General features: G+C 45.7%; 1 protein-coding gene across 6 annotated transcripts in view; it reads right to left on the bottom strand.

The window, feature by feature from the left end:
• Positions 1-23,450, bottom strand: part of FAM178B (family with sequence similarity 178 member B) — a 105,912-nt gene that overhangs the window by 75,881 nt on the left and 6,581 nt on the right. Inside the window, exons 2-8 of one of the 6 annotated variants that reach the window (XM_027622975.1) lie at positions 20,580-20,855; positions 12,352-12,498; positions 11,049-11,118; positions 10,424-10,848; positions 8,856-8,917; positions 6,851-6,946; positions 1,436-1,588 (exon numbers count right to left, since the gene is read on the bottom strand). In XM_027622975.1, the coding sequence (XP_027478776.1) occupies positions 1,436-1,588; positions 6,851-6,946; positions 8,856-8,917; positions 10,424-10,848; positions 11,049-11,094 (782 nt within the window). In that variant the 5' untranslated portion in view covers positions 11,095-11,118; positions 12,352-12,498; positions 20,580-20,855. The remainder of the gene's footprint in view (positions 1-1,435; positions 1,589-6,850; positions 6,947-8,855; positions 8,918-10,423; positions 10,849-11,048; positions 11,119-12,351; positions 12,499-20,579; positions 20,856-23,450) is intronic. The other 5 variants (XM_027622977.1, XM_027622974.1, XM_027622973.1 and 2 more) reach the window with 5 other exon arrangements.

The raw sequence follows: 23,450 nt of genomic DNA on the forward strand, positions 1-23,450 counted from the left end.
ACCAATATGCAGACGCGCAGGTCCAGTCCCCGCACGTCGCTTCCGGGGCTATGCTCCAGACAAATATCTGTGTATGAAGATGTTCTCTACCACATCGCTTATAAAAAAGCTGGAAGTAACATATATGCTGAGGAAAATGGTTAAATATGTGGAGGCATCAACGCAATGCAATGTTCTCTCACCACTCACATTACGACTAATGGTGACGTTAGGGCCTTGTTCAGATCCTGATTTGAACCACAGAGAATACACATTTAGAGGATGACTGGGGAAATCTGAACACCGACTGATAGCAATGGTATGAAGGATTTGTAATTTTTAGATGGAATAATGGCATTGAAGTTATATCTAAGGATAGAGTCCTATCTTTTAGAGACAGACACTGAAGTACTTACAGATTCAATTAAATGTGTCTGGGATTTGCTTAAAAATAATCCTGAGGGGATAATGTTAGTGGGCAGGGGTAGAGATGGAACAGGATTGGCTTTGAGCTGCTGGTTGCCGAAGCTGAGTGATGACTATATGGGGAATCATTACACTGCGCTATCTATACTTGAAACTTCCCGTGATATGAGATGGCTTTAGAATTAGTGAAATAGACCAAGGAAGTCCTGAATAGCTGGAAACCATCACAAGACTCCTGCTTTCAAGAGACCAGAGACAGTTCAACCTCTGTGCTTCCCACCGGTTGGTGCTGGCCCCGCAGCCTCCTCCCCATCCCCCTTGGCCACCAAGGCGCAGCAGGGCGTCGGCCTCATGAGCGTGAGTGGTCAGCTGCACTGAGTCCTGCGGGCTTTCTCTCTTAATCTCAGATAGATGAACTCACAACTGCAACTGTTGGATGTGATTGTGGTCAAGCTTTTAAAATCCCCTTAAAAAGCAACATAGCCCGTGGCTGTGCGTTAATGAACGTAAATTTCCTTCCACGGAGTTGAGCCTAATGTCCTAATGTTACACAGTGTGCACTTAGGGCTGGGGACAAACTTTTCAGTGTTAGCATCACACATGGACGGAAGAAGGGTGGTGTCTCCAATGAGCAGATGGAAGTGACGATGACGTGCTCTGGAAAACTGCTGGATGGCCCAGAAAGCGGCTCCAGTGTTGAGGGAGACATCACCCCAAAGGCATGTAATGGTGAGTCTGACTACAGTTGTTCCATGAAACTGGGGTGTGGGGGAGGAAAAAAGCAATATGAATACATAAATATACAACCGACCTAATATTTGTGACAATGTAGGGCTTTTTAAAAGTATGTACAACCAAATCAGCAAATTAAATATTATAAGCAGACATGTGGGACTATTTCATCCCATAGTCTTGAAAGCTGACATATCCAAACTGGCTCAAGCACAGCTTTGAATTTCCTCATTTGGGCCAGTCCTTATCATTGGGCTCCATGAGGGACCAGGCCTGGCCATCCCATGCCAACATTTACCTGACGAACAGTTCTTCCAGGTGGCTACGTGGCTTCAGCTGTGAACGGTCCAGGAGGCAGTGCAGGGGCTGACGCCTGGGTAGAAACACAGTCTCCCCGGGATGTACTGGTGGGATGACCTGCAGTGACACGGAGAACCTCTCCACCAGCATCCTGGCAAAGCAAGGAGCCGGAGAGGCACGTGTCAGCAGGCACACCTGGTCTGCAGCCTGGAGGGAGGCCAGGGAAAGCCAGATGGTGCCCCTGCCTTGCAACCGCGGCCTGGTGGGGAAAAGACTGGGGGGGGAGGACAGCGCCACCTGCTGGTAAAGGAGGAGCCTACGAGATGCAGACTCAGGAGCTCTTCTTCCCCATCCCACTCTGCGTCCTGCATCCCAGCCCCTTCCTCAGGGCTTTAGTTCAGGAGCCAGAAGTCCTGCTCCCAAACTCAGCGCCGCCCACTGCCTTTGTTCAGCTCAAACTTTCACTGAGCACCCACGATATGTGGGTGCCAGGTGCTGAAGGATGAGTCAGGCGTGGGCTGCCACTGCATGTCTAGGAGAAGGGTAAATAAATCACCACAGTAGCCTTCAGCAAATGGGCTGACCACAAAACTGCCTACACGGTCTGCCAGGGGCGGAGGAGAGAAGCTCTGGGTGCGGCCAGGGTCAGGGAGGGCATCCACACAAGGAAGGAGCCTGGATGCTTCTTCTGGGACACCAGTCCTCAAGCTCTTGTGATCAGGAGGACTTCCCAGGGATGCCCAGATGCCCAGGCCCTGCCTTGTGAGTCCAATTAGTAGATCAGAGCTGGGTCCCCAAGACAGGGAAGGAACAGAGAGAAGAAGGGATACATTCCAACTCTACTGGGAGGGGTAAAAATTGTCAGGATTGAATGACCTGTTTAAGAGGGAGTGGGGAAAAGGGAGGCAGTTAAGACAATTCCTAAGAACAAAGTAAATCTTTGCATCATGACAGACCGGCCACAGTGCACTGGTGGGTGGAAACAGCCAAGTTTCAGAAGAGGAAGAGTGTGTGTGTGTGTGTGTGTGTGTGTGTGCATGCGTGTGTACAGGTATACACAGACGTACGCACACATTCTTAGAAACATGCAACACCCCCCACACATCTGACGTGCCCAGCTATGAGCTGAAGTCATCCCTAGGGGATAGGATTTGGAGGAGGGGGCAGAAGAGACATTTCCTGTTTACTTCATACAACTGTGTTCTGCTTGATTTTGTAGAGACAGAACACACATTTGACAACAATAAAAACAGCACAAGAAAACAAGCTACAAGCACTGCATCCCCTCCTGTCACCAGAGGACGGTGAACTCGGAGCGGGGAGCAGCACCCAGGGCTCCTGTCGGGGTCTGGGACGTAAGCAGCGGGTGCTGGAGGCAGGGCAGCTAGCAGCCCACCACTGGCCCAAGAAGATTTGTCTCCCTTTCTGGCCACCGACCCGAGAACAGGTGCCGATGCTCATCACAGGGCCGTCCGGAGGGTGAAATGGCACACGGTACGGAAATGACATGAAAACACCGGGGAGCTTCTGCTTCTGTGGGTTTTTGCAAGCGGCCTGTGCAAACCACCACACAGACGGGAAAACATTCTTCTGTTTTATTCATTTCTTTGCCATTTCAGCTTTTGAGGATCTATGGCTTATGTTGCTCGTATATTAAGGAAAAGGTGCAAATTATTAAGTCTGTAGGAATTAGGCTCATCTGTAAAAGGGTCTTAGTCTTGTCCCCCAAACCATCATACAAAGGGACTTTTGTGATACTAAATATAATGTATGTGCATTATTAAGAGTTCTGAGATGACTCTTCCACGTCTAATTGGGGATTTCCTGTACAGCCCCAAAGTGAGGATAAAGGATGATGTTAGGGTTGAAATATTCCCCTGTCCCCTGCCCCAGCACACACATACGGTCTTTTAACTTTAAGAAATACAGAACATAGGATGGCATCCATTCAAACTGCAAGCCAGTCCTTAGAGCATGAGGGGATGCTGGGCTCTGGGTGCTTGTGGGTCTCTTCTACGGCGGGCATCCACGGCCAGCGTGTGACTCCTGGTCACAGACAACTGCTCTGGCAGATGGTGGCTGGCCCCTAGCCGCAGCCTCACCCCTTCCAGATCCACATCCCTCCTTGGCCCCATTCAGGGATAGAAAAAGCTGTTGGCTTTGTGTGATCAGTGAGTAATTTTCTTTGAAGCAGAGAGTCGAACTATCCCATCAAAATGATCCCACATCAAAACCACCACCTCAAAGTGGCTGTTGTCAAAAAGGCTTTCTCAAAGTACTACTTGAAAATGTCACGTGCCCAGAAAATCATCGGTGATTTCAGAGCCTGGGACACCTGGCTTAAGCGGGTTCCCCAGATAACTCCCTTTCTTCTGTGGGGAATTTCAAAACACCCAAGCCATGACTTCCAGAAGTCTGGATGCACTCAGTAGAAACATCAAGAGCTAAAATAGTTATTCTTGCTACCGAAATTTTATTTTTTATTTTTTTTAAGAGTTTTTATTTATTCCTTTGAGAGAGACAGAGAGAGTACAAGCAAGGGGAGAGGCAGAAGCAGGCTCCCCGCTGAGCAGGGAGCCCGCTGTGGGGCTTGATCCCAGGACCTGGAGATCATGACCTGAGCCCAAGGCAGACAACCATCTGAGCCACCCAGGCACCCCACTATTGAGATTTTAAAGAGGATTTAAAAGGTTTCATTCCAAGGTTATGTATCCATTGAGTAGGAAACCTGGAAACAAATCCATGAGTCCCAACTTAGACAACTGTTTTTATCACTTATGATGCCACCAAGGCACTCTTGTCCAAAGAGGCCTTTAGCCCAAACCCAGAGCTTCCATTCAGTCTCCACATCTGCCCTTCTGGGTTTGCTGTGCGCCCTGCATGGCACCCGTTCTCTGGGCCTCTAGGCAGCATGTTAGCAGCTTTCCACCTATGTGGGGTGGCTGTTCCAATCTGAACACTCACAGGTGTTCACAGTGGAAAGTATCAGTGAGGAGGCTGGGGTCCTCCTAACCAAGGCCACTGGTCAGCAAACTGCCGTCTGCGGCCAACCCCTGCCCGTTGCTGTAAACGAGGTTTTATTGCAACATAGGCATGTTTATTCACTTATGTATTGTCTATGGGAGCTTCCCTGTTACAACAGCAGAGTTGAGTGGTTGTTGCACACAGAGACTGCATGGTTCTCAAAGCCTAAAATATTTACTATTTACAAATACAGAGTTTGCTAATCCCTGATCAAGTCCAGAGATGGTTATCAGAAAAACTTGAGGGGAAAAAAAGCAAACAGCCAGCCACAGTGATGTTCATAACCATCTCTGGGCAATAAAAACAATGTAAACCATTTGGGGGTCCTAAAATGGAAGCTCCAAAGAAGTCTGTAGGTTGTCACTCAACATTCCCTTAGTAAGTGGAAGCAGAATGCTAACTTAGAGTGTGCACAAAAACTTGACCTATCACTGCTTAGACGAATGCTTAATAACCTAACTCAGGCTGACAGAAAAAAAAGCCCAAGCCTGGACAGGCAGATGATCTAGTGCGTGTTGACCAACATGCCCTCAGCCACATGGCTGAGGTGACCTCATCCCCTGCAGTCCACCCCAGCCCCTCCGGCGCACTTGGTTCCTGAGGGAGAAAGGGAAGGAAGGAGGGAAGGAAGCAAGGGAGGAACCAATTAAAAGAAAGAAAAGGAAGGGAGACATACAGAAAGATCTCTCCTGACTCTACTTCCCCCTTCAGCTACTGCACACTTTTCTCTTTCGACCTCTCCTCCTGTTGCCCTATGGGCCTGTTCCAGTCAGGTTCACCCCCAGCACTCCACCAGAGCCGCTCCTGTCAAGGTCACTGTGACCTCTACATTGCACCCCCTTGGGCCTGTTTTCTCTCTAAACTTGCTCTCCAGGTGAGCTCATCCAGTTTGTGGCTTTAAACGTCACCTTGGTGACTCCTGGGCCTGCCTCTCCAGAAGAGGGGATCCAAGCCGTCTCCTTGGTCTCGCCCCTGGGATCCCCCAAATGAACTCTTGACCTCACAAGTGCCCCCACCGCAGTCTTCGTCACTTAGTCTTCCCCAGTTTAATTAGACAACTCCAACCTTCCAGGTGCTCAGGCCCAAATCCTGGGGGGTCCCCCCCTGATTCCCCTCTTTCTCCCATACACTTCATCCAGTTCATCAACAAATCCTGTCAGTTCTACCCTAAAAATATATCCAGACTGTGCCTACTCCTTACCACCCACCCTCCCTCCCTCCCAGCCTCTTACTTCTCAGGATACCTGCTATGGCTCATTTGCCCCTGTCTCCCTCCTTCTGCCCTTGCACCCCCCCACCCCGCCCCAGGCTCCCCAGTTTATCCTTGACATGGCGGCAGAGGGTCCTGTTCAGCTCACTGGCGGCTAGCTCACAGAGAAGCTGATGCATCGAGCCCACTCCTGGCCTCCCGGACCTCCTCTCCCCAGCCCTCCCCTCCATGGCTGCCACTATGCTCTCCCTGCAGGGCCCCCAGAGCTGCCTCTCGTCTCCTTCACAATGCCCTGCTAGAAGCGAGCCACCTGCTCATCGAGGTCTTCCCTGATCCTTATGCGCAATCTCACAGGCCTTCCAAGCTCCTCCCGCCCCCTCTCTTCTTTATCCTCTCTCCTGAGCACTTGTTACCTCTCTTCGCTTAGGAGGACAGAGATTTCTGTCTTGTTTTGCTTTTGCTGTATCCCCAGAGTCTGTAACAGAGCCTGGTACAAAGTTGGACTCAGTAGATGTTTGCTGGTTGGCTGGCTGGCTGGCCAGTTGGGTAGATGGATGGCTAACAGGGTACCCTGATGATGGATTCAAACTGTGGTCTCTCGGCACCTCTGAGACACTGCAGCACAGATGAGACCAGCCCTCCCTCCAGCCAATGGCCCAGTTAGATCATGGCCGGCAGACACCCCACTCCCCTCATGATAGCACTGACAAAAGCAACCTTCTTTTCTCCGGGGCGGGGGGATGAAAAATGTCACATGGCCATATTCTCCCCTTTAAAGACAGTTTTCTCTTAGATTGTGGTTTTGTAGAGTTACTTCCCCCAAGTGACCTGGTTCCATAAATTTGGGTGGACAACTGGGGCCAAGTAGGCCGTGTTTTCCTATCTCTGCGTTCTCAAAGGCCCACGCTAAATCCTGACGCACAGTAGAGGATCCAATATTTCTGTAATCAATGAATGAATGAATGTAGGGGTTTTCTTGAATGTTGATTTAAGAAAAGGAGGCAGCCTGAGAACTTATAAATACACACAGATTGCTGGTTGAAATTCTGTCTGAAAATGAGAGCCAGTCAACACTTAAATCCTTTGCCTTGAGAGGCAGGTGCGTGGACTACCCCCCCCCGCCGCCCCAGACCCCACAAGTGGCCAGGCCCTTGCCCCTCTCGTGCCCACGTCCCCCACCTGTGCTCAGGTTTGAGAGGCACTTCATCCAGATCCAGGGAGCTGAGATGGGGGTGGTGCTGCAGAAGCACCTGCTCTCGCTCCAAGGCTTGGTCCCTGCAGGGAGCAGAAAGCCAGTAACAGAGGTCAGCACTGTCCCCAGTCAAGTGACCCAGGCACTGGGCTGCAGACCCTGTGAACATGTGAAGGCCTAGGAATAGGGACACTTCCCTGCACTCCTGCGTAAAGGCCCTCAACATGGACTTGGATGGGGCGGGGGAGAGGCATCACATCGCATCACCTGTGCCATCTCTGGTTAAGCGGACAGGAGCAGACAGGCCTGAAGGAAACTTTTCACCACACAACTTCAAACCCGCCTTTGTGTACCTTGTTTAGGATGTGCCCACTTTTTGACACATCCAGGCCCGTGCCTAGCCCCTTCTCTTCCTCCCAGGGTCTGGCCACACTGACCTGGAGAGGCCCCAAGGCTCATGGCTCCCGGAGCCCCTGACACACGGCCTGCCTTTCCGGCCCCAAGGGCAGCCCTTCCAGGTCCTGCTCATTTCCTTCTCTCCCTACCCTTTGGTCTCCAGCCTCAGAGGCCCGTCCCCACCACAGCCCTGCATGCCAACCATTACGTTGCTGGAATCCTGACTCCCTCACCTCCCTCCTGCCCGAACAACACCAAACCCCTGAGCAGGCACAGTCCATCCTTCAGCCTTCTTGATCCTTGGCCCCTCAACAGCCTTGGAGCCTCCCCAGCCATTGTCCTGCCCTTCCAGGTGCTTGCCCTGCCTTTGCCCAAAGGTCCTCAGTTCTTAAAGACTTTACCTTCAGTCCAGGCTGCCATCCAGAGTTTGGATCCTCCCAGCCAGTGACAACTGAATGATTTTCCGCTGAATGTGCCCGGGCCTCTCCGAAGCCACATGTCTAGGTCTGAACTCCCTTCCACGCAGGCTCCAGAGTCCCAGCCACCCAGATCAGCAGACTCATCATAGCCCCAACTGCCCTCCTCCCAGGGCCCCACCCCATCACCATTCACCCTACTTCCTCTCTCCCCATTCCCATCCATTCTCCATAATGCAACCTAGTGATCTCTGAAACACAGCAGGAAACACATCACCACCCACTTAAAATTCTCCCAACTCAACCTTGTGTGCATGAGGCCTCTCGTGACCCAGCTCCGGTTCACATCTTGGCTGCACCTCCTGCTATGTCAAGCCCCAAACCCCACTCCCCAGTGCCAAGAATTCCAGTTCTAGTTGGCCACCAGAATATCTGTCATACCCACCTTCACATGTGTGGTCACCCATGATGCCCCCCCCCCCAGATCTCCTAATTCTCCTAGGTTCAAAGATAAGGATACCTGTGGGGAGCCTTTTCTGACCCTCAGGTTACCTGAGGTGCCAGTACTCCAGCCCCTCCATAGCCACTTCACAGCGTGGGAAATACTAGAAGCATTAGGATACATCCCCAGGCGAGCAGGGCTGCACTATCACCTCCGTATATCCAGTGCCTGGCACAGGACCTGGCACAGCAAGAATCTCCCAATGCTGGGTGCCTTGATGAGCTTTACTTGCCCACACCACTGGCATGGCAATGCTCAGGCTGTACACCTCTGTCAAAGCCATCTGCCTTTTCCCCTTCTCTCCCACGGAATGCTTGAATGGGAGCCAAGAGGCCCCCACATGGGCATGAATTGGGCAGAAGAGAGCAAGGGATTCCCCCTGCATCCCACCCACACCAAACCAAGATTCATGAGCTCCCCTGAACGAGGGCTCTGTATGTGGCAGAGGTCTGGGGCTTTCTGCCTTCCAGACGACCCCCCCCTTTGACCTGACTACCGTACCCCACGCTCACTATTAATCAGAGCACACACGGCGCTCCAGGAGACATGCTGTGTAGGAGTATGGTAGGCTGCTCGATCCTGATGGGAATGTGCTAGGAGTCTTAGAGGACAACCCCCTGAAATCGCTGCCAACCCCACAGAATTAAGACCCCACGGTGGACCTCTTCCCACACTCACCGCTTCTCCTGCAGTAAGTAATCCAAGCTATTGACATAGCTCTCTGAGGCCCCAAAGGTGAACTGGAGAAATAGGACGTGAGAATGGGGGACAGAGAGAAAGACAGACAGAGGGGGGAGAAGAATAAAATTAATCTAAATTAAGCCCTTTATTTATCTTGTTTATGTTTCTGAATAGGCAATACCTTCACATGATTAAAAACTCGAGAAGTATAAAGGCATGAGGTAAGCTGTCTCCCCTCACCTGCATCCCCAGCCACCCAGGCCCCTCCTCACAGGTGTTCACTCCTCTGTGTGCTTTCGGAGACATTTTATCCACAGACAAGCAGTCATACATCACAGACTTCCCCCATCCATAACGCATATGATAGCAAACTATGAACCCTATTCTAGCCTTGGCTCTGTTCAATTAATAGTATGTCTTGAGGGTCATTCCATATCAATACCAAAGAGATAAGTAAAAAAAAAAAACCACTTTCAGGGTACTCTAATGTAGGACTAGACCATAAGGTATTAATTCCCTAGTGGTAGGCATTTATTTTTTTAAATTTTATTTATTTATTTATTTATTTATTTATTTGAGAGAGAGAGAGAGAGAGAGAGAGAGAGAGAGAGAGAGAGAGGGAAGAGGGTCAGGGGGAGAAGCAGACTCCCTGCTGAGCAGGGAGCCCGATGTGGGACTCGATCCCGGGACTCCAGGACCATGACCTGAGCTGAAGGCAGTCGCTTAACCAACTGAGCCACCCAGGCGCCCAGTGGTAGGCATTTAGATTATTGACAATCTTGGGCTATTATAAATAATTAAGACCAGGGATGCCTGGGTGGCTCAGTCGGTTAAGTGTCTGCCTTCGGCTCAGGTCATGATCCCAGGGTCCTGGGATTGAGTCCCACATCGGGCTCCTTGCTCAGCAGGAAGCCTGCTTCTCCCCCTGCTTGTGCGCTGTCTGACAAATAAATAAGGTCTTTAAAAAAAAAAAAAAAAGACTTCCCACAAGGAGAAAAAACTTCTACTTAAAAAGAAAACCAAACAAAACAAATAATTAAGCCCTATTCTCAAAATAAATTTCCTGGATCCATGGGCCCCTTAAGTGTTCCCAGTCTACCTAGCAAGAACTGTTTATTCCCACCCAGCTTAAAGTTCATCATTGAAGTTTCCATTTAGACATTCCAATCCATTGGACCAGAGTCAGCCTGAGTCTTTGTGCATGGCCTAACTTAGACCCAGGCACCAAGGTCCCCCTTTCCCCACAGGGATAACCTCAACCTTAGGCACAAAAGCCTTGAAGGCTCCCATACAGAAGCAGCATCAAATTTGGCACCACCCAAGCCATCTGTTAGCAGAGGTTAGCAGCAGAAATAAGGGGAGAGATGCACCCCAGCCACAAGGGTCCAAGGGCTGGGGAGAGGTGGGGGGGGTATGAGGTTGAGGAGGGATAGTTAGGGGGAAGTGGCCAATGAAGGGCAGTTGGGATATGGCCAAGGAAGAATGGCCAAAAAGGGAGTGGCCTGGGGATGACTGAGAAAGGGCAGCAAGGAGAGGAGGCCGGGGGGGGCGGGGCACTGGCTTACCAAGCTGTGGGTGTCCACCACTGGAGCTGCAGCCTTCTGGCTTGGGCCTGCCGTGTTCCAGAACGGCTCCTCCAGTGAGGCCAGACTCCCCTGGGGCTCCTGCTCTAACTCCTCAGGCAGCTGGTGGGCCCATGTCCTCAGGGCCTGTGGCCCTGCCACACCTACCCACCTCGGGGCTGGGGTCCCCCTGCCGGCCGGTGGTACCCTCAGGTTCAGGAACTCTACAGGTGGTGGGCTCCAGTCAGTGGGGAACATGTCCCTGGCTGCATCCACCTTGGGCTTCTTTGACAATTTAGGAGTTGGAGCCGAGGTAGGACTGCTGCAGCGCCGGGTGGGGTGGAGGAGCCCCTGGTGCAGGGGATGGTCGAAGCAGCTGCCATTCACGCTGGGCGACAGGAGGGGCAACACTTCAGCTTCCTGGACCCCTATGGATAGGACAGAGTATTGTGGTACCCTCACTCACCTACCACCACCCCGGCCACTGTGCCATGCTGGGTGAGGAGAGGGGGCAGCTCCGGATTGATGTGGGCAGAATGCGAGGGGAATCCCTCAACCGTGGCTTGTCCACTCCCTCATGGCCTCAGGCCTCAGAACCGCTCTACCTGTGCAGGTGAGAGACACCTACCTTCGTTCTGAGGAAGGGCTGACGCAGTCTTCTCAGGCCTGGCCATCTGCAAACCGCTGGGCTTTCTGTCCTGGAAGGAACCGTCTGTCAGGTGACGTGAGCCTCCAGAAGAAAGCTAAATGCTCTGAAGTTCTAGGTTCCCTATGGAAGAGGGCCTGGGCCCACTGGTCCCAGGAGGGAAATCCCCCTCCAGCTCTACCCTAAGGACCAAGCCCATGCACCATGAAGATCAAGTTGCTGAGGTGAAAGGGGCTGTCACCTCTCATTTCAAGGATGTGATAGGCAAGTGTATGGACATTTTTTTTTTTTAAACTTTTATAAAATCAAAACTAGTACAGCTCAACAGAAAAGATGTGTTCTGAGATGACATTCTGCACATCTTGCTTGCTCGGTGTCACCCCTATAAAAACTGTTTGCTCACAAGGGGTAGGCCAGGGCTCTCTAGTCCCTGTCATTTCCCCAGAATCAGCACAGACCTGGCACACAGTAGGGCTTGGTGCATTTCTGTTGAATGAATGAATGATTTAAAGATACCCAGGGCTGGCCCAACAAGCTTTCTCCAGCGTTAGGAGCTGTCCGTCTATAGCTGAGATGGATTATGCCTCACACACAGACATCTTTCGTCATTTCAGGCTTAGGATCAGATAAACTGAAAGGTACATGAAAGACTGATATCTGAATGGGCTACTGACCAAAGGAAACAACCATTTACAAAAAACACAAACACTAACTCAACAAGGGTTCAAACCCAACCAAAATGGAAGACATTCAAATCAATATGCCTATGAAGTATTCTTTAATCATAATGAAATCATTAAAAAATTAAAAATTGATAATAAATGTTGACATGGCTGTGAGGAAATACATTGCTGTTGGTACTCTAAAATGGCTTATTCTTTTTAGAGAGCACGCTATCAACATAAAAATAACTGCAAAATGTTCATACCTGGGATTAGGGAATCCCAGAAACCTGTCCCTCCACAAAAGCAGTAATTAAGCTGACAAAACCTGTCAGAACCAACACTTACAGAACTCTGGAATTTAACAAGAAACTAACAACAAGCAGGGAAAGGCTTAATGAAGAAAAAAGCTGCTAAATTTCAGTACAGTTGTGTTCTGGATTTTGAACTTACCCGATTTTCATCCCCCACCCCCAGTTAAGAGGCAGCTGGTGTGGAGGCTGTGTTCCTGGTGCGACTTTGCTGGTGACAGAGAGGGTAATATAAACTTCGTTCTCAAAGAATTGTGGTTGTATGTTTTGACCTGTATCCTGGCTCCCTGAGGGATCAACTCAGGGTCTTACCTTTGTTTTCTCTCACTTGGAACTTTCTCAGGGCTGAAGTGGCCTCCTGGGCAGCATTTGTTGAAAGCATTTAAAGGCAAGTCTGTCAGCCACAACCACCTGGGGCAGGGATAACAGGTGAGGCAAGCAGCAGGGAGTCTGAACGGCCTGAAAAGGAAGAGGCTGAGGAAGAAGATACGCAGAGGAAAAAAGATTCTAAAAAGCTCCCACATAAACCAGAGTCCAGAAGGCCACATGCATGCCCAGGGCTAATGCATGTTTAGGAAAGACCCCAGAAGATGGTAAGTGTTAACCTCTGGCTGATCATTAGGCTCCACATAAGCAGGAAGTGAAGGCGAAGGCAGAGTTGCCTAAGTAAGGCCTGCCTAAGCTTTGAGGGAGTACTCCATCACAGAACCAAACTGCAAATACCAGAAGAGTTTTATTGTGCTGGCGGTGGTGGGATTTAAGGAATTTTCTAACTACTTACCAGTTAACCACTAAGCTTAAGGAACAGTGACTTCAGTGACCACACACAACAAATTAGTAATGTCTTTATAAAAATAGTTTAGAAAAATCATTAAACAATCAACTACAAATCACAACCAGCAACAGCAAATTCAGATGGGGGGAGGTAGTCCTATTTCCAGGGTTACTGCATTATAATATTCAAGATGAACAATTTTCAACAAAAATTACAAGGCATGCAAAGAAACAACAAAGTATGGTCCATTCATAGACAAAAAAAGAAGGAAATAACCTGTCCCTGAGGAAGCCCAGGCATTGGACTTTACTAGACAAAAACTTTACATCGACTGTCTCAAATATGCTCTAAGAACTAAAAGAAATGGTGAACAAAGAACTAAAAGAAACCAGAAGAGAATGAGTTCTCATCAAACAGGGACTGTCAATAAAGATTTTAAAAATTATAAAAAGGAACCAGACAGAAATTCTGGAGTTGAAAAGTACAAAAACTGAAATGAAAAACTAAGCAGAAGGCTTCAACACCAGATGCAGGCTAGCAGAAGAGAGAATCAGTGAACTTTTATAGAGGTTAATTGAGACAGTCAATTCTGAGGCACAAAAGGAAAAAAGAATAAGATGAACAGAGCCTCAGAAACCAGTATGACACCATTAAGTACACCAATATATGCATAATAGGAGTTCCAGGAGTTGAGAGAGAGATGGAGATAGAGATGGTGGGGGTGGAGGGGGACAGAAAGAATACTGCACTTCCAAGAAGCTCAGAAAACTCCAAGTAGGATAAACTCAAGGAGATCCACACCTAAATACATCATACTCAAACTGTTAAAAACCAATGAGAGAATCTTAAAAGCATGAAGAGAAAAGTGATTCATCACCTACAAGGAAGTCTCAATAAGATTAACAGGTGATTTCTCATCAACCCCAGAGATCAGCAAGCAGTGAGATGAAATAGTCAAAGTGCACAAAGAAAAGACCGGGGACCAAGAATGCTGTACCCAGTAAAACTATCCTCCAAAAAAGGAGAAGATGAGATATTCCTAGATAAACAAAAACTGAGAAAATTTGTTTGTAACAAATCTGTTCTGCCAGAAAGACTAAAATAAATAGGCTGAAGTGAAAGGATATTAGAAAGTAACTTGAATCCACAGGAAGAGAAAAGAACAGTGACAAAGGTAACAAGGTGGATATACATAAAAGTATAAATGTTGTTTTTACTTGTATCTCTTTTTCTCCTGATTTAAAAGACAACTGGATAAAGCAATAATTACACACCTGTCTTGATGGGGGCCCAGTGTCTAAAGATACAATTTGCATGACAACAACAGGACAAAGGAGGGGTGGGAATAGAGCTATAGAGGTGTAAAGTTTTGTATCTTATTAAAATTAAGTTGGTATTAACCTGAACTAGACTGTGAACTATGTGATATTTATACACAAATAAAAAAGGCAAGTACTACTATATTTTTGGTTTATAACTCTTTTTCCCCCATGTGATTTAAAAGTCAAATGCATAAAACAACAAGTATACACCTATGTTAATGAACACACAATGTTAAAAGATGTAATTTGTGACAACAGAAACATAAAGGGGAAGGATAGAATTGTACAGGAGCGGAGTTTTTTTTATACTTTTGAAGCTAATTTAAACTAGTTTGTTATAAATTTAAAATATAAATTATAATCTCCAGGGTAACCACTAAAAAAATATAGAGAAAAGGAAATGAAGAAGGAATCAAAACGATACAGTACAAAAAACCCCCAATTAAACACAAAAGAAGACAGCAATAGAGAAACTAAGGAACAAAAAAGATACAAGGTATATAGGAAACAAAATAGCAAAATGGCAGAAATATTTTTTTTTTTAAAGATTTTATTTATTTGAGAGAGAGAGAGAATGAGAGATAGAAAGCACGAGAGGGAAGAGGGTCAGAGGGAGAAGCAGACTCCCTGCTGAGCAGGAAGCCCGATGCGGGACTCGATCCCGGGTCTCCAGGATCATGACCTGAGCTGAAGGCAGTCGCTTAACCAACTGAGCCACCCAGGCGCCCAGCAGAAATATTTTCTTATCAGTAATTACTGTAAACGTAAGTGGATTGAACTCTAAAATCAAAAGGTAGATCTTGGCAAAATAGATGAAAAAACATCTGACTATACGCTATCTGCAAGAAACTCACTTTATAACCAGATAGGCTGAAAGTGAAAGGATGGAAAAGATACTCCATGAACAAAGAAATCCAAAGAGAGCTGAAGTAGCTATCCTAACACCAGACAAAACAGATTTTCAGTCAAAAATTACAATGGGACAAAGCAAGCCATGACATATTGATATAAGACTCATTCACCAAGAAGGCATAATAGTTATAAACATTCATGTACCTCAAAAGAGAGCTTTGGCAGAGTTGAAGGGGGAAACAGTTATAAACTGATAGTTGAAGAATTCATTATCCTACTTTCAATAATGTAACCAGACAGAAGATCAAAAGAAAACAGAGGACTTCAACAACACCATGAACCAACTACACATAACAGGCATCTACAGAACTCTTCACTCTTCGCAAAGAGTGTACATTCTTTGAAAGTACACATAGAACTTTCTTCAGGATAGACCATATGTTAGACCACAAGTCTCAATAAGTTTAAGAAGATGGAAATCCTTTATAAAGTATCTTTCCTGATCACAATAGAAACTAGACATAAAAAAAAGAGGAAAATTCGGAATTTCACAAATATGTAGAAATAAGACAACAAACTTTTTTTTTTTAAGACAACAAACTCTTAAACAACCAACAGATCAAGGAAGAAATCATAAGAGAAATTAAAAAATACTTGGGACGCCTGGATGGCTCAGTTTATGATCCCAGAGTCCTGGTATCGAGTCCTGTATTGGGCTCCTTGCTCAGAGGAAAGCCTGCTTGTTCCTCTGCTTGCTGCTTCCCCTGCTTGTGCTGTCTCTCTCTCTCTGACAAATAAATAAAATCTTAAAAAAAAAAATACTTAGAGGAAAGTGCAAACACAACATACCAAAGATCACTAAGATTGTAAAACTCCCTGAAGTGGTCTACAGAATCAATGCATCCCTGTCCAAATCCCAAAGGCCTTTTTTGACAGAAGTGGAAAAAGCGATCCTAAAATGCATATAAAATCACGGGGGACCTTGAAATAATTTTTGAAAAGGAAAAATAAAGTGGGAGGACTCCAAGTTCCTGATTTCTAAACTTACTACAAAGGCACAGTAATCAAAACAGTGTGGTACTAGCATAAGGGTAGACATATCATGTCTAGGTCACATATCAATGAACTAGTACTGAGATTCCAGAAATAAACACATACATCTATGGTCATTTGATTTTTAACAAAGATGCTAAAATCATGTGATGGAGAAAGAAGAGTCCAGCAAAAGTGCTAGGACAACTGGACATCCACAAGCAAAAGAATGACACTGGATCCTTGTCTCACCCGACACCACACACAATAATTAACTCAAAATAAATGGAAAACCTAGGGGCACCTGGGTGGCTCCGTCGGTTCAGTGTCCGACTCTTGGTTTCGGCTCAGGTCATGATCTCAGGGTTGTGGGATCGAGCCCCACGTGGGGTTCTGTTCTCAGCATGGAGTCTGCTGGAGATTCTTTCCCCTTTCCTCTTCCCCCACCCCCGCTCCTCCCCCCGTTCACACTCTCTCTCTCTCAAATAAATAAGTAAAATCTTTTTAAAAAATGGAAAACCTAAATATAAGCATTCAAACTACACAACTCTGAGAAGAAAACACAGGAGTAAATCTTCATGCCTCCAGGTTGGGCAATGGTTTCCTAGATATGATACCAACAGCACAGGCAACAAAAACAAAAGAACAGATACATTGGATTTCATCAGAATTTAAAACTTTTGTGCTTCAAAGACTAGGTCAAGAAAATGAAACGACAATCTACAGAGTGAGACAAAATATTTGCAAATCATATAAATCTGATAAGGGTCTAGTATCCAGAATACATGAAAAACTTACAACTCAACAACAAAAAGACAAAAAAGCTTGTTAAAAAGTAAGCAAAAGATTTCAACGGGCCTTTTCAAAAGAATCTATACAAATGGCCAAAGGCACATGAAAAGATGCTCAATGTCATTGGCCACTTTATTGGGGAAGTGCAAATCAAAACTATAATAAGATGCCACTTCACACCCACTAGAATGGCAGTCAACCAACCAATCAATAACTAGTATTGGTGAGGATCGGAGAAACTGGAGCCCTCACCCACTGCTGGTGTGAATGTAAAATGGTGCAGCTACTGTGGAGAAGAGTCTGGCGGTTCCCAAGCAAGGTAAATATAGAGTTACCGTATGACCAGCAATTCCTAGGTGCATACCTAAGAGAAATGAAAATAGGTACTCAGACAAAATCCTTGCATGTGAATGTTCATAGAGCCAAAAGGCGGAAACAGTGCAAATGTCCATCAACTACTGAATGGATATATAAAATGTAAGATAGCCATAAAATGGAGTATTACTGAGCCACAAAAAGGAAGGAAGCACTGATACCTGCTGTAACAACGGATAAACCTTAACGTCATTATGCTTAGTAAAAGAAGCCAGACACAAAAGGTCTCATATTGCATATGATTCTCTCTATCTGGAATGCCCAGAACAGGAAAATCCACAGAGAGGGAAAATAGATTAGTGTTTGCCAGGTGCTGAGCGCTGGGGTGTGAGGAGGAGGGGAGGAGTAATGGGGAGTAGCTGCAGGATGGGTACAAGGTCTCCTTTTCGGATGATGAAGACATTCTGGAACTCGACAGTGCTAACGGTTGCACAACACTGTGAATTTACTAAATGCCCCTGAATTTTATGATTAAATGGTAAATTTTAAGCTATGTGTATTTTATCACAAGAAAGGATAAATAGATATATAAATTACCCATGGGGGGGAAAGTACATGTAAACTAATGTCAAGTAAGTAGAGGACAACACAACTTGGCAGAAATCATGGATTAAAAAAAGTACTTAGAGATACAGGAAATAACCATATTAAGTAAAGGATTTATAGTTTGTAATTTTTGTACAATGGCTAAAATAATAAAATATTCTAAAGTTGTGCCTATAAAAGTACCGAAGGGCAGCATCAGATGCTTCTAGTGGACCAGCGAGCTAAGGACGATGCTAAAAATTATCCTCTGCCCTGGTTCTGGTACCTTGTCCTCCCCTTTGAGCCTTCAGGGAGGTGTTGCCCATGACTGCCCATCCTTCCATTCACCAGTGGAATTGTTTCTGGTTTTTCTACCTTAAAAAATAACCAGCTTCTTTTCCTTCTACCCCTTTTTCCTTCCAGTCCTTCCTGAACTTTGTTTCTGATTCAACCTTCCCAGACCTAGGGCATCAACTCAGTTGTGTAACTTCCTGGCTCAGAAGCCATGGCCAGGCAAAGGTGTATGAGGGTTCTTCAGAGGGTGATGTAAATATTCCCTACCTTAACTGTGGCAGTTGTTAACCTATATACATTTGTCTTATTGTATTAGGGTCCATCCCCAATGACCTCATTTAGCCCTCGTTACCTCTATAAAGGCCTTATTTCCAAATACAGTCACATTCTGGGGTGGCTAGGACTTCAAAATATGATGAATTTTAGGGGGTCAATTAAGCCTATAATAGTGTATTTGGTAGCAACAGCCCTGCATTCCATAGAAGGTGGAGGCTGGTGGTGAGGGCCTCTGAAAACATTAAACATCCTTTGTGTGTATCAGAAAGGGTGATACTGAAAGTCCAAGGGCTTTTCCCATGTTCCTGATTTGGACGCCATTTTGCAGCCAACACAGTCATGACATGAGCATGATCACAGAGTCATCAGCTCAAGCAACCAAAACTTGTGTGTGACATTCTACCCAAACTCTCAATATGTAAGTGGGATCTCAGGTAAAGATTGGCAAAAGAAATTGGTCTTATAACCAGAAGTATCTGAAAAGCTATTTGGTCCATAAACAACAATGCCTGTGGTAGGAAAAGTCTCTGTACCTAAGGGGCGTCAGAAGACTAAGGCCTGGATCCATCAGACTTATAGAGGATGAGAAATATGTAGAGAGAAGGAGTGTAAGCATGGTGATCACACCTCCAGCTTTTTTATGAAAGCATTTTAACAGATAAACTACAAAGGTGGTCAGTAGCAAAATTTGCAAAATCCTACGGAAGTTAAAGACCAGTAAAATATTTCTTTGGCTTACTGATCATACAAGGAAAAGGGCTTTGGGAAACAGCCTGGCAGTTCCTCCAATGGTTAAACATACAGGTACCATATGACCCACCAATTCCACTCCTAGGTATAAACAAGAGAGAAATGAAAACATATGTCCACACAAAATCTTATCCATGAATAATGCAGCAGCATTATTCATAATAGCCAAAAAGGGAAAACAACCCAAACGTCCATCAGTTGTTGAGAGGATGAAAAAAATGTGGTATATCCATATAATGGAGTATTCCTCAACTATAAAAAGGAATGAAGTACTGACTCACACCACAACATGGATGGACCTTGGAAACCTTACACTAAGTGAAAGAAGCCCAACTCATAAAACCACATTCTGTGTGATTCCGTTTACATAAAATGTCCAGAACACGCAAATCCAGCAAAGTAAGGGCTTGGGAGAGAGGAGGGAAGTTGTGGGGGGTGACAGCTAAGGGATGCAGGGTTTCTTTCTCGGGTGATGAAAATGTTCTAAAATTGACTGTAGGGATGGTGGCACAGTTCTATCAACTGTACACGTTAAGTGGGTGAATTGTATGGTATGGAGTTATATCTCAATAAAACTGTTTTCTTAAAAAAGAAAGTACAAGAGAAGGAAAACTGAAGGTCCATGCTGCTGCTGATGCTAATCTTCCAAAGGACAAAGGACCACAGCAGGAAGCTGGAAAATCTGCTAAAAGCTGTTCACATTGTTGATGCTAACCAAGAAGCAAGAAGGAAAAGAAAAAACAAATAAAAGTATCACTAAAATCTCTCAGTAATATTCTCTGTAAGTGATAATGCCTTTTGAGAATACAAGGTGCAGGGATTAAGGCTGCTCTTTTTTTTTTTTTAAAGATTTGATTTATTTATTTGACAGAGAGAGAGACACAGCATGAGAGGGAACACAAGCAGGGGGAGTGGGAGTGGGAGAAGCAGGCTTCCTGCTGAGCAGGGAGCCTGATGCGGGGCTCGATCCCAGGACCCTGGGATCATGACCTGAGCCGAAGGCAGACGCTTAACGACTGAGCCACCCAGGCGCCTCTTAAGGCTGCTCTTTAAAAAACCCTTTTCTTTGGGGGAACTTAAAGTATACCAAGTCGAGTCTGGAACATTTGCCAAAGACAGGAAAACCACCGTAACCCAAGCAAATGTTGCAGTGTCCACAGAAACGATAAAATATAAAAAGAATCAGAAACTGCTGATGCATTGAGACCAAATCCATGCAGTAAAAGCTGAGTGCAACTGGGGAGGGTGGGAGGGAAGGATATTTTCTCTTTTTCAATTGGTTTCTTTTCTGAGCACAAGTGCTTTCTATGTCCTCCTGAAAATGCAGAACTCACTGAGTGTGGAAACACAACCCCGGTCTTTGTTCTGCTCCGGAGTGGACGGGTTTTGTCATTCCAGTTTTGGCTGTTCCTCAAGATCATGAAAAGCAGCACACTCTGGTTTCTGAAAGTTCAGCAGGTCACCGCTCCAGATGGAGCACAAGACGGAGGAGCACTTTCAAGCACAAAAGAGGAGTAAATGTGTCATTGCTGCCTGAGGAAACTTACCATTTCTCGGCCCCTCCTCTTCAGCCGCAGAACACTTCATGTATTTTTACCACACTGATGACTTGGTTCCTCTTGACTCACTTAAGTGCACAGACGAAGCCTTGTCTCTGTATCCCAGTGCCCAGGCCAGGGCCCAGCGCAGAATGGATTCTCAGAAAATTAGGTGGTTGATGCATGTATGATGCACGGTACATGTATCTGTACTTCGGTCTGCCTGGGCCGCCATAGCAAAATGCAGGCCTCCCTCAGAGATGTTGCGGGTTCCGTTCCAGACCACTGCAATACAGTGAATATTGCAATAAAGTGAATCCAATGGGTTTTTTGGTTTCCCAGGGCATAAAAAAGTCATGTTTACACTATACTGTAGTCTATTCAATGTACAATAGCAGTGTCTGAAAAAACAATGTACATACTTTGGTTAAAAAATAATTTACTGCTAAAAACTGGTAACCATCATCTGAGCTTCCAGCAAGTCCACTGTTTTGCTGGTGGAGGGTCTTGCGTTAATGTTGACGGCCGCTGACTGATCAGAGTGGTGGTTGCTGAAGCCTGGAGAGGTTGTGGCAATTTCTTAACATAACAGTGAAGTCTGCCGCATCAACTGACTCTTCCATCATGGGCTATTTCTCTGTAGCATGCAATGCTGTTTCAGAGCATTTTATCCAAAGTAGAACTTCTTTCAAAATTGGAGTCAGTCCTCTCAAACCCTACCGTTGCTTAGTTGATGGTAAGTTTATGTACTATTCTAAATCCTCTGTTGATGTTTTAAAAATCTTCACATCGTCTTCACCAAGAGTAGACGCCACCTTAAGAAACTACTTTCTTTGCTCATCAATAAGAAGGAACTTCTCACCAAGTTTTTAAGACTCAAAGTAATCTATCACATCTTCAGGCTCCATTTCTAATTCTGATTTTCTTGCCATTTCCACCTCATCTGCAGTTACTTCCTCCACTGAAGTCCTCAGCCCCTGAAAGTCATCCGTGGGGGTTGGAATCGACTTCCTCCAAACTCTTGGTAAAGCTGATATTTTGACCTCTTCCCATGCATCATGAATGTTCTTATGGCATGTAGAAGGATGGATCCTTTCCAGGTCTTCAATTTACTTTGCCCAGATCCATCAGAGGAATCACTGTCTATGCATGGCAATGATTACCTTATAAAACGTATTTCTTATGCAATAAGACTTGAAAGTCAAAATTACTCCTTGATCCACGGGCTGCAAAACGGATGTTAGGTAGGAAAACATTAATCTCATTGAACATCTCCATCAGAACTCTGGGGTGACCAAGTGCATTGTCAATGAACAGTAATATTTTTAAAGGAATCCTTCTTTCTGAGCAGCAGGTGTCAACACTGGGTTTTAAAGTATTTAGTACACCGTGCTGTAAACAGATGTGTTGTCACGCACGCTTTGTTATTACATTTCTAGAGCACAGGCAGAGTAGATTTAGCATAATTCTTAAGGGTCCTAGGATTTGGGGGATGGTAAATGAGCATTGGCTTCAACTTAAAACCACCAGCTGCATTAGCTTCTTACAAGAGTGTCAGCCTGTCTTCTGAAGCTCTGAAGCCAGGCATTGACTTCTCCTCTCTAGCTATTAAAGTCCTGGATAGAATCTTTTTCCATGGAAGGCTGTTTTGTCTACATTGAAAATCTCTTCTTTAGCATAGCCACCTTCATTAACGATCGGAGCTAGATCTTCTGGATGACTTCCTGCAGCTTCTACATCAGCACTAGCTGCTTCATCTTGCACTTTGATGTCATGGAGACAGCTTCTTTCCTTAAACCTCATGAACCCACCTCTGCCAGCTTCAGACTTTTCTTCTGCAGCTTCCTCACCTCTCTCAGCCTTCACAGAATGAAGAGGGTTAGGGCTTTGCTCTGGATTAGGCTTTGGTTTAAGCAAATGTTGAGGATGGTTTGATCTTGTATCCAGACCACTCAAACTTTTTCCAGATCAGCGATAAGGCTCTTTCACTTTCTTTCTGGAGTAGCGATTTTAAATTCCTTCAAGAACTCTTCCTTTGCATTCACGACTTGGCTGTTTGGAGATTTTGGCCTTCCTCACTAGGCTTAAACATTCCTAGCTTTGATTTAAAGTGAGGGACGTGCAACTATGCCTTTCACTTGAAAACTTAGAGGCCATTATAAGGTTATTAATTGGCCTAATTTCAATATTTCTGTGTCTCAGGGAATAGGGAGGCCTTAAGGAGAAAGAGGGAGAGAGATGAGGGAATGACCGGCTCATGGAACAGTTAGAACACACATAACATTTATTGTTTGCCGTCTTATGTGGGTGAGGTTCACGGCGCCCAAAACAATTACAATAGTTAACATCTAAGATCACTGATCACCATAACAAATATAATAACAATGAAAAAGTTCAAAATATTATGAGAATTACCAGAATGTGACACAGAGGCATAAAATGAGCAAATGCTATTGGGAAAATGGCCCCAATAGACTTGCTAAATGCAGGGTTGCCACAAACCTTTAATTTGTTAAAAAAAAAAAAAGTGCATTATCCGTGCAGCACAACAAAGTGCAATAAAACAAAGTATGCCTGTACCATGGGCTAGGTGGCTTAAACAACAGATTTATTTTTCATAGTTCTGGAGGCTGAAAGTCCCAAATCAAGGTGCTGGCAAGACAGGTCTCTTTCTGAGGCCTTTTCTCATGGTTTGTGGGAGATTACTTGCCTGCTGGTTCACAGGACCCCTCCTTGGTGTGCTTGTGGGAAAGAGAGACAGAACTGTGTGCTGGCTTCTTCCTCTTATACAGATACTAATCCCATCATGGGGTCCCACTCTCAAGACCTCATCTAACCCTAATTACCTCCCATAAGGCCCCATCTCTGAATATAATCATA

Source organism: Zalophus californianus, chromosome 8, assembly GCF_009762305.2.
Source record: "Zalophus californianus isolate mZalCal1 chromosome 8, mZalCal1.pri.v2, whole genome shotgun sequence".
In the NCBI taxonomy this organism is placed as follows: Eukaryota; Metazoa; Chordata; class Mammalia; order Carnivora; family Otariidae; genus Zalophus; species Zalophus californianus.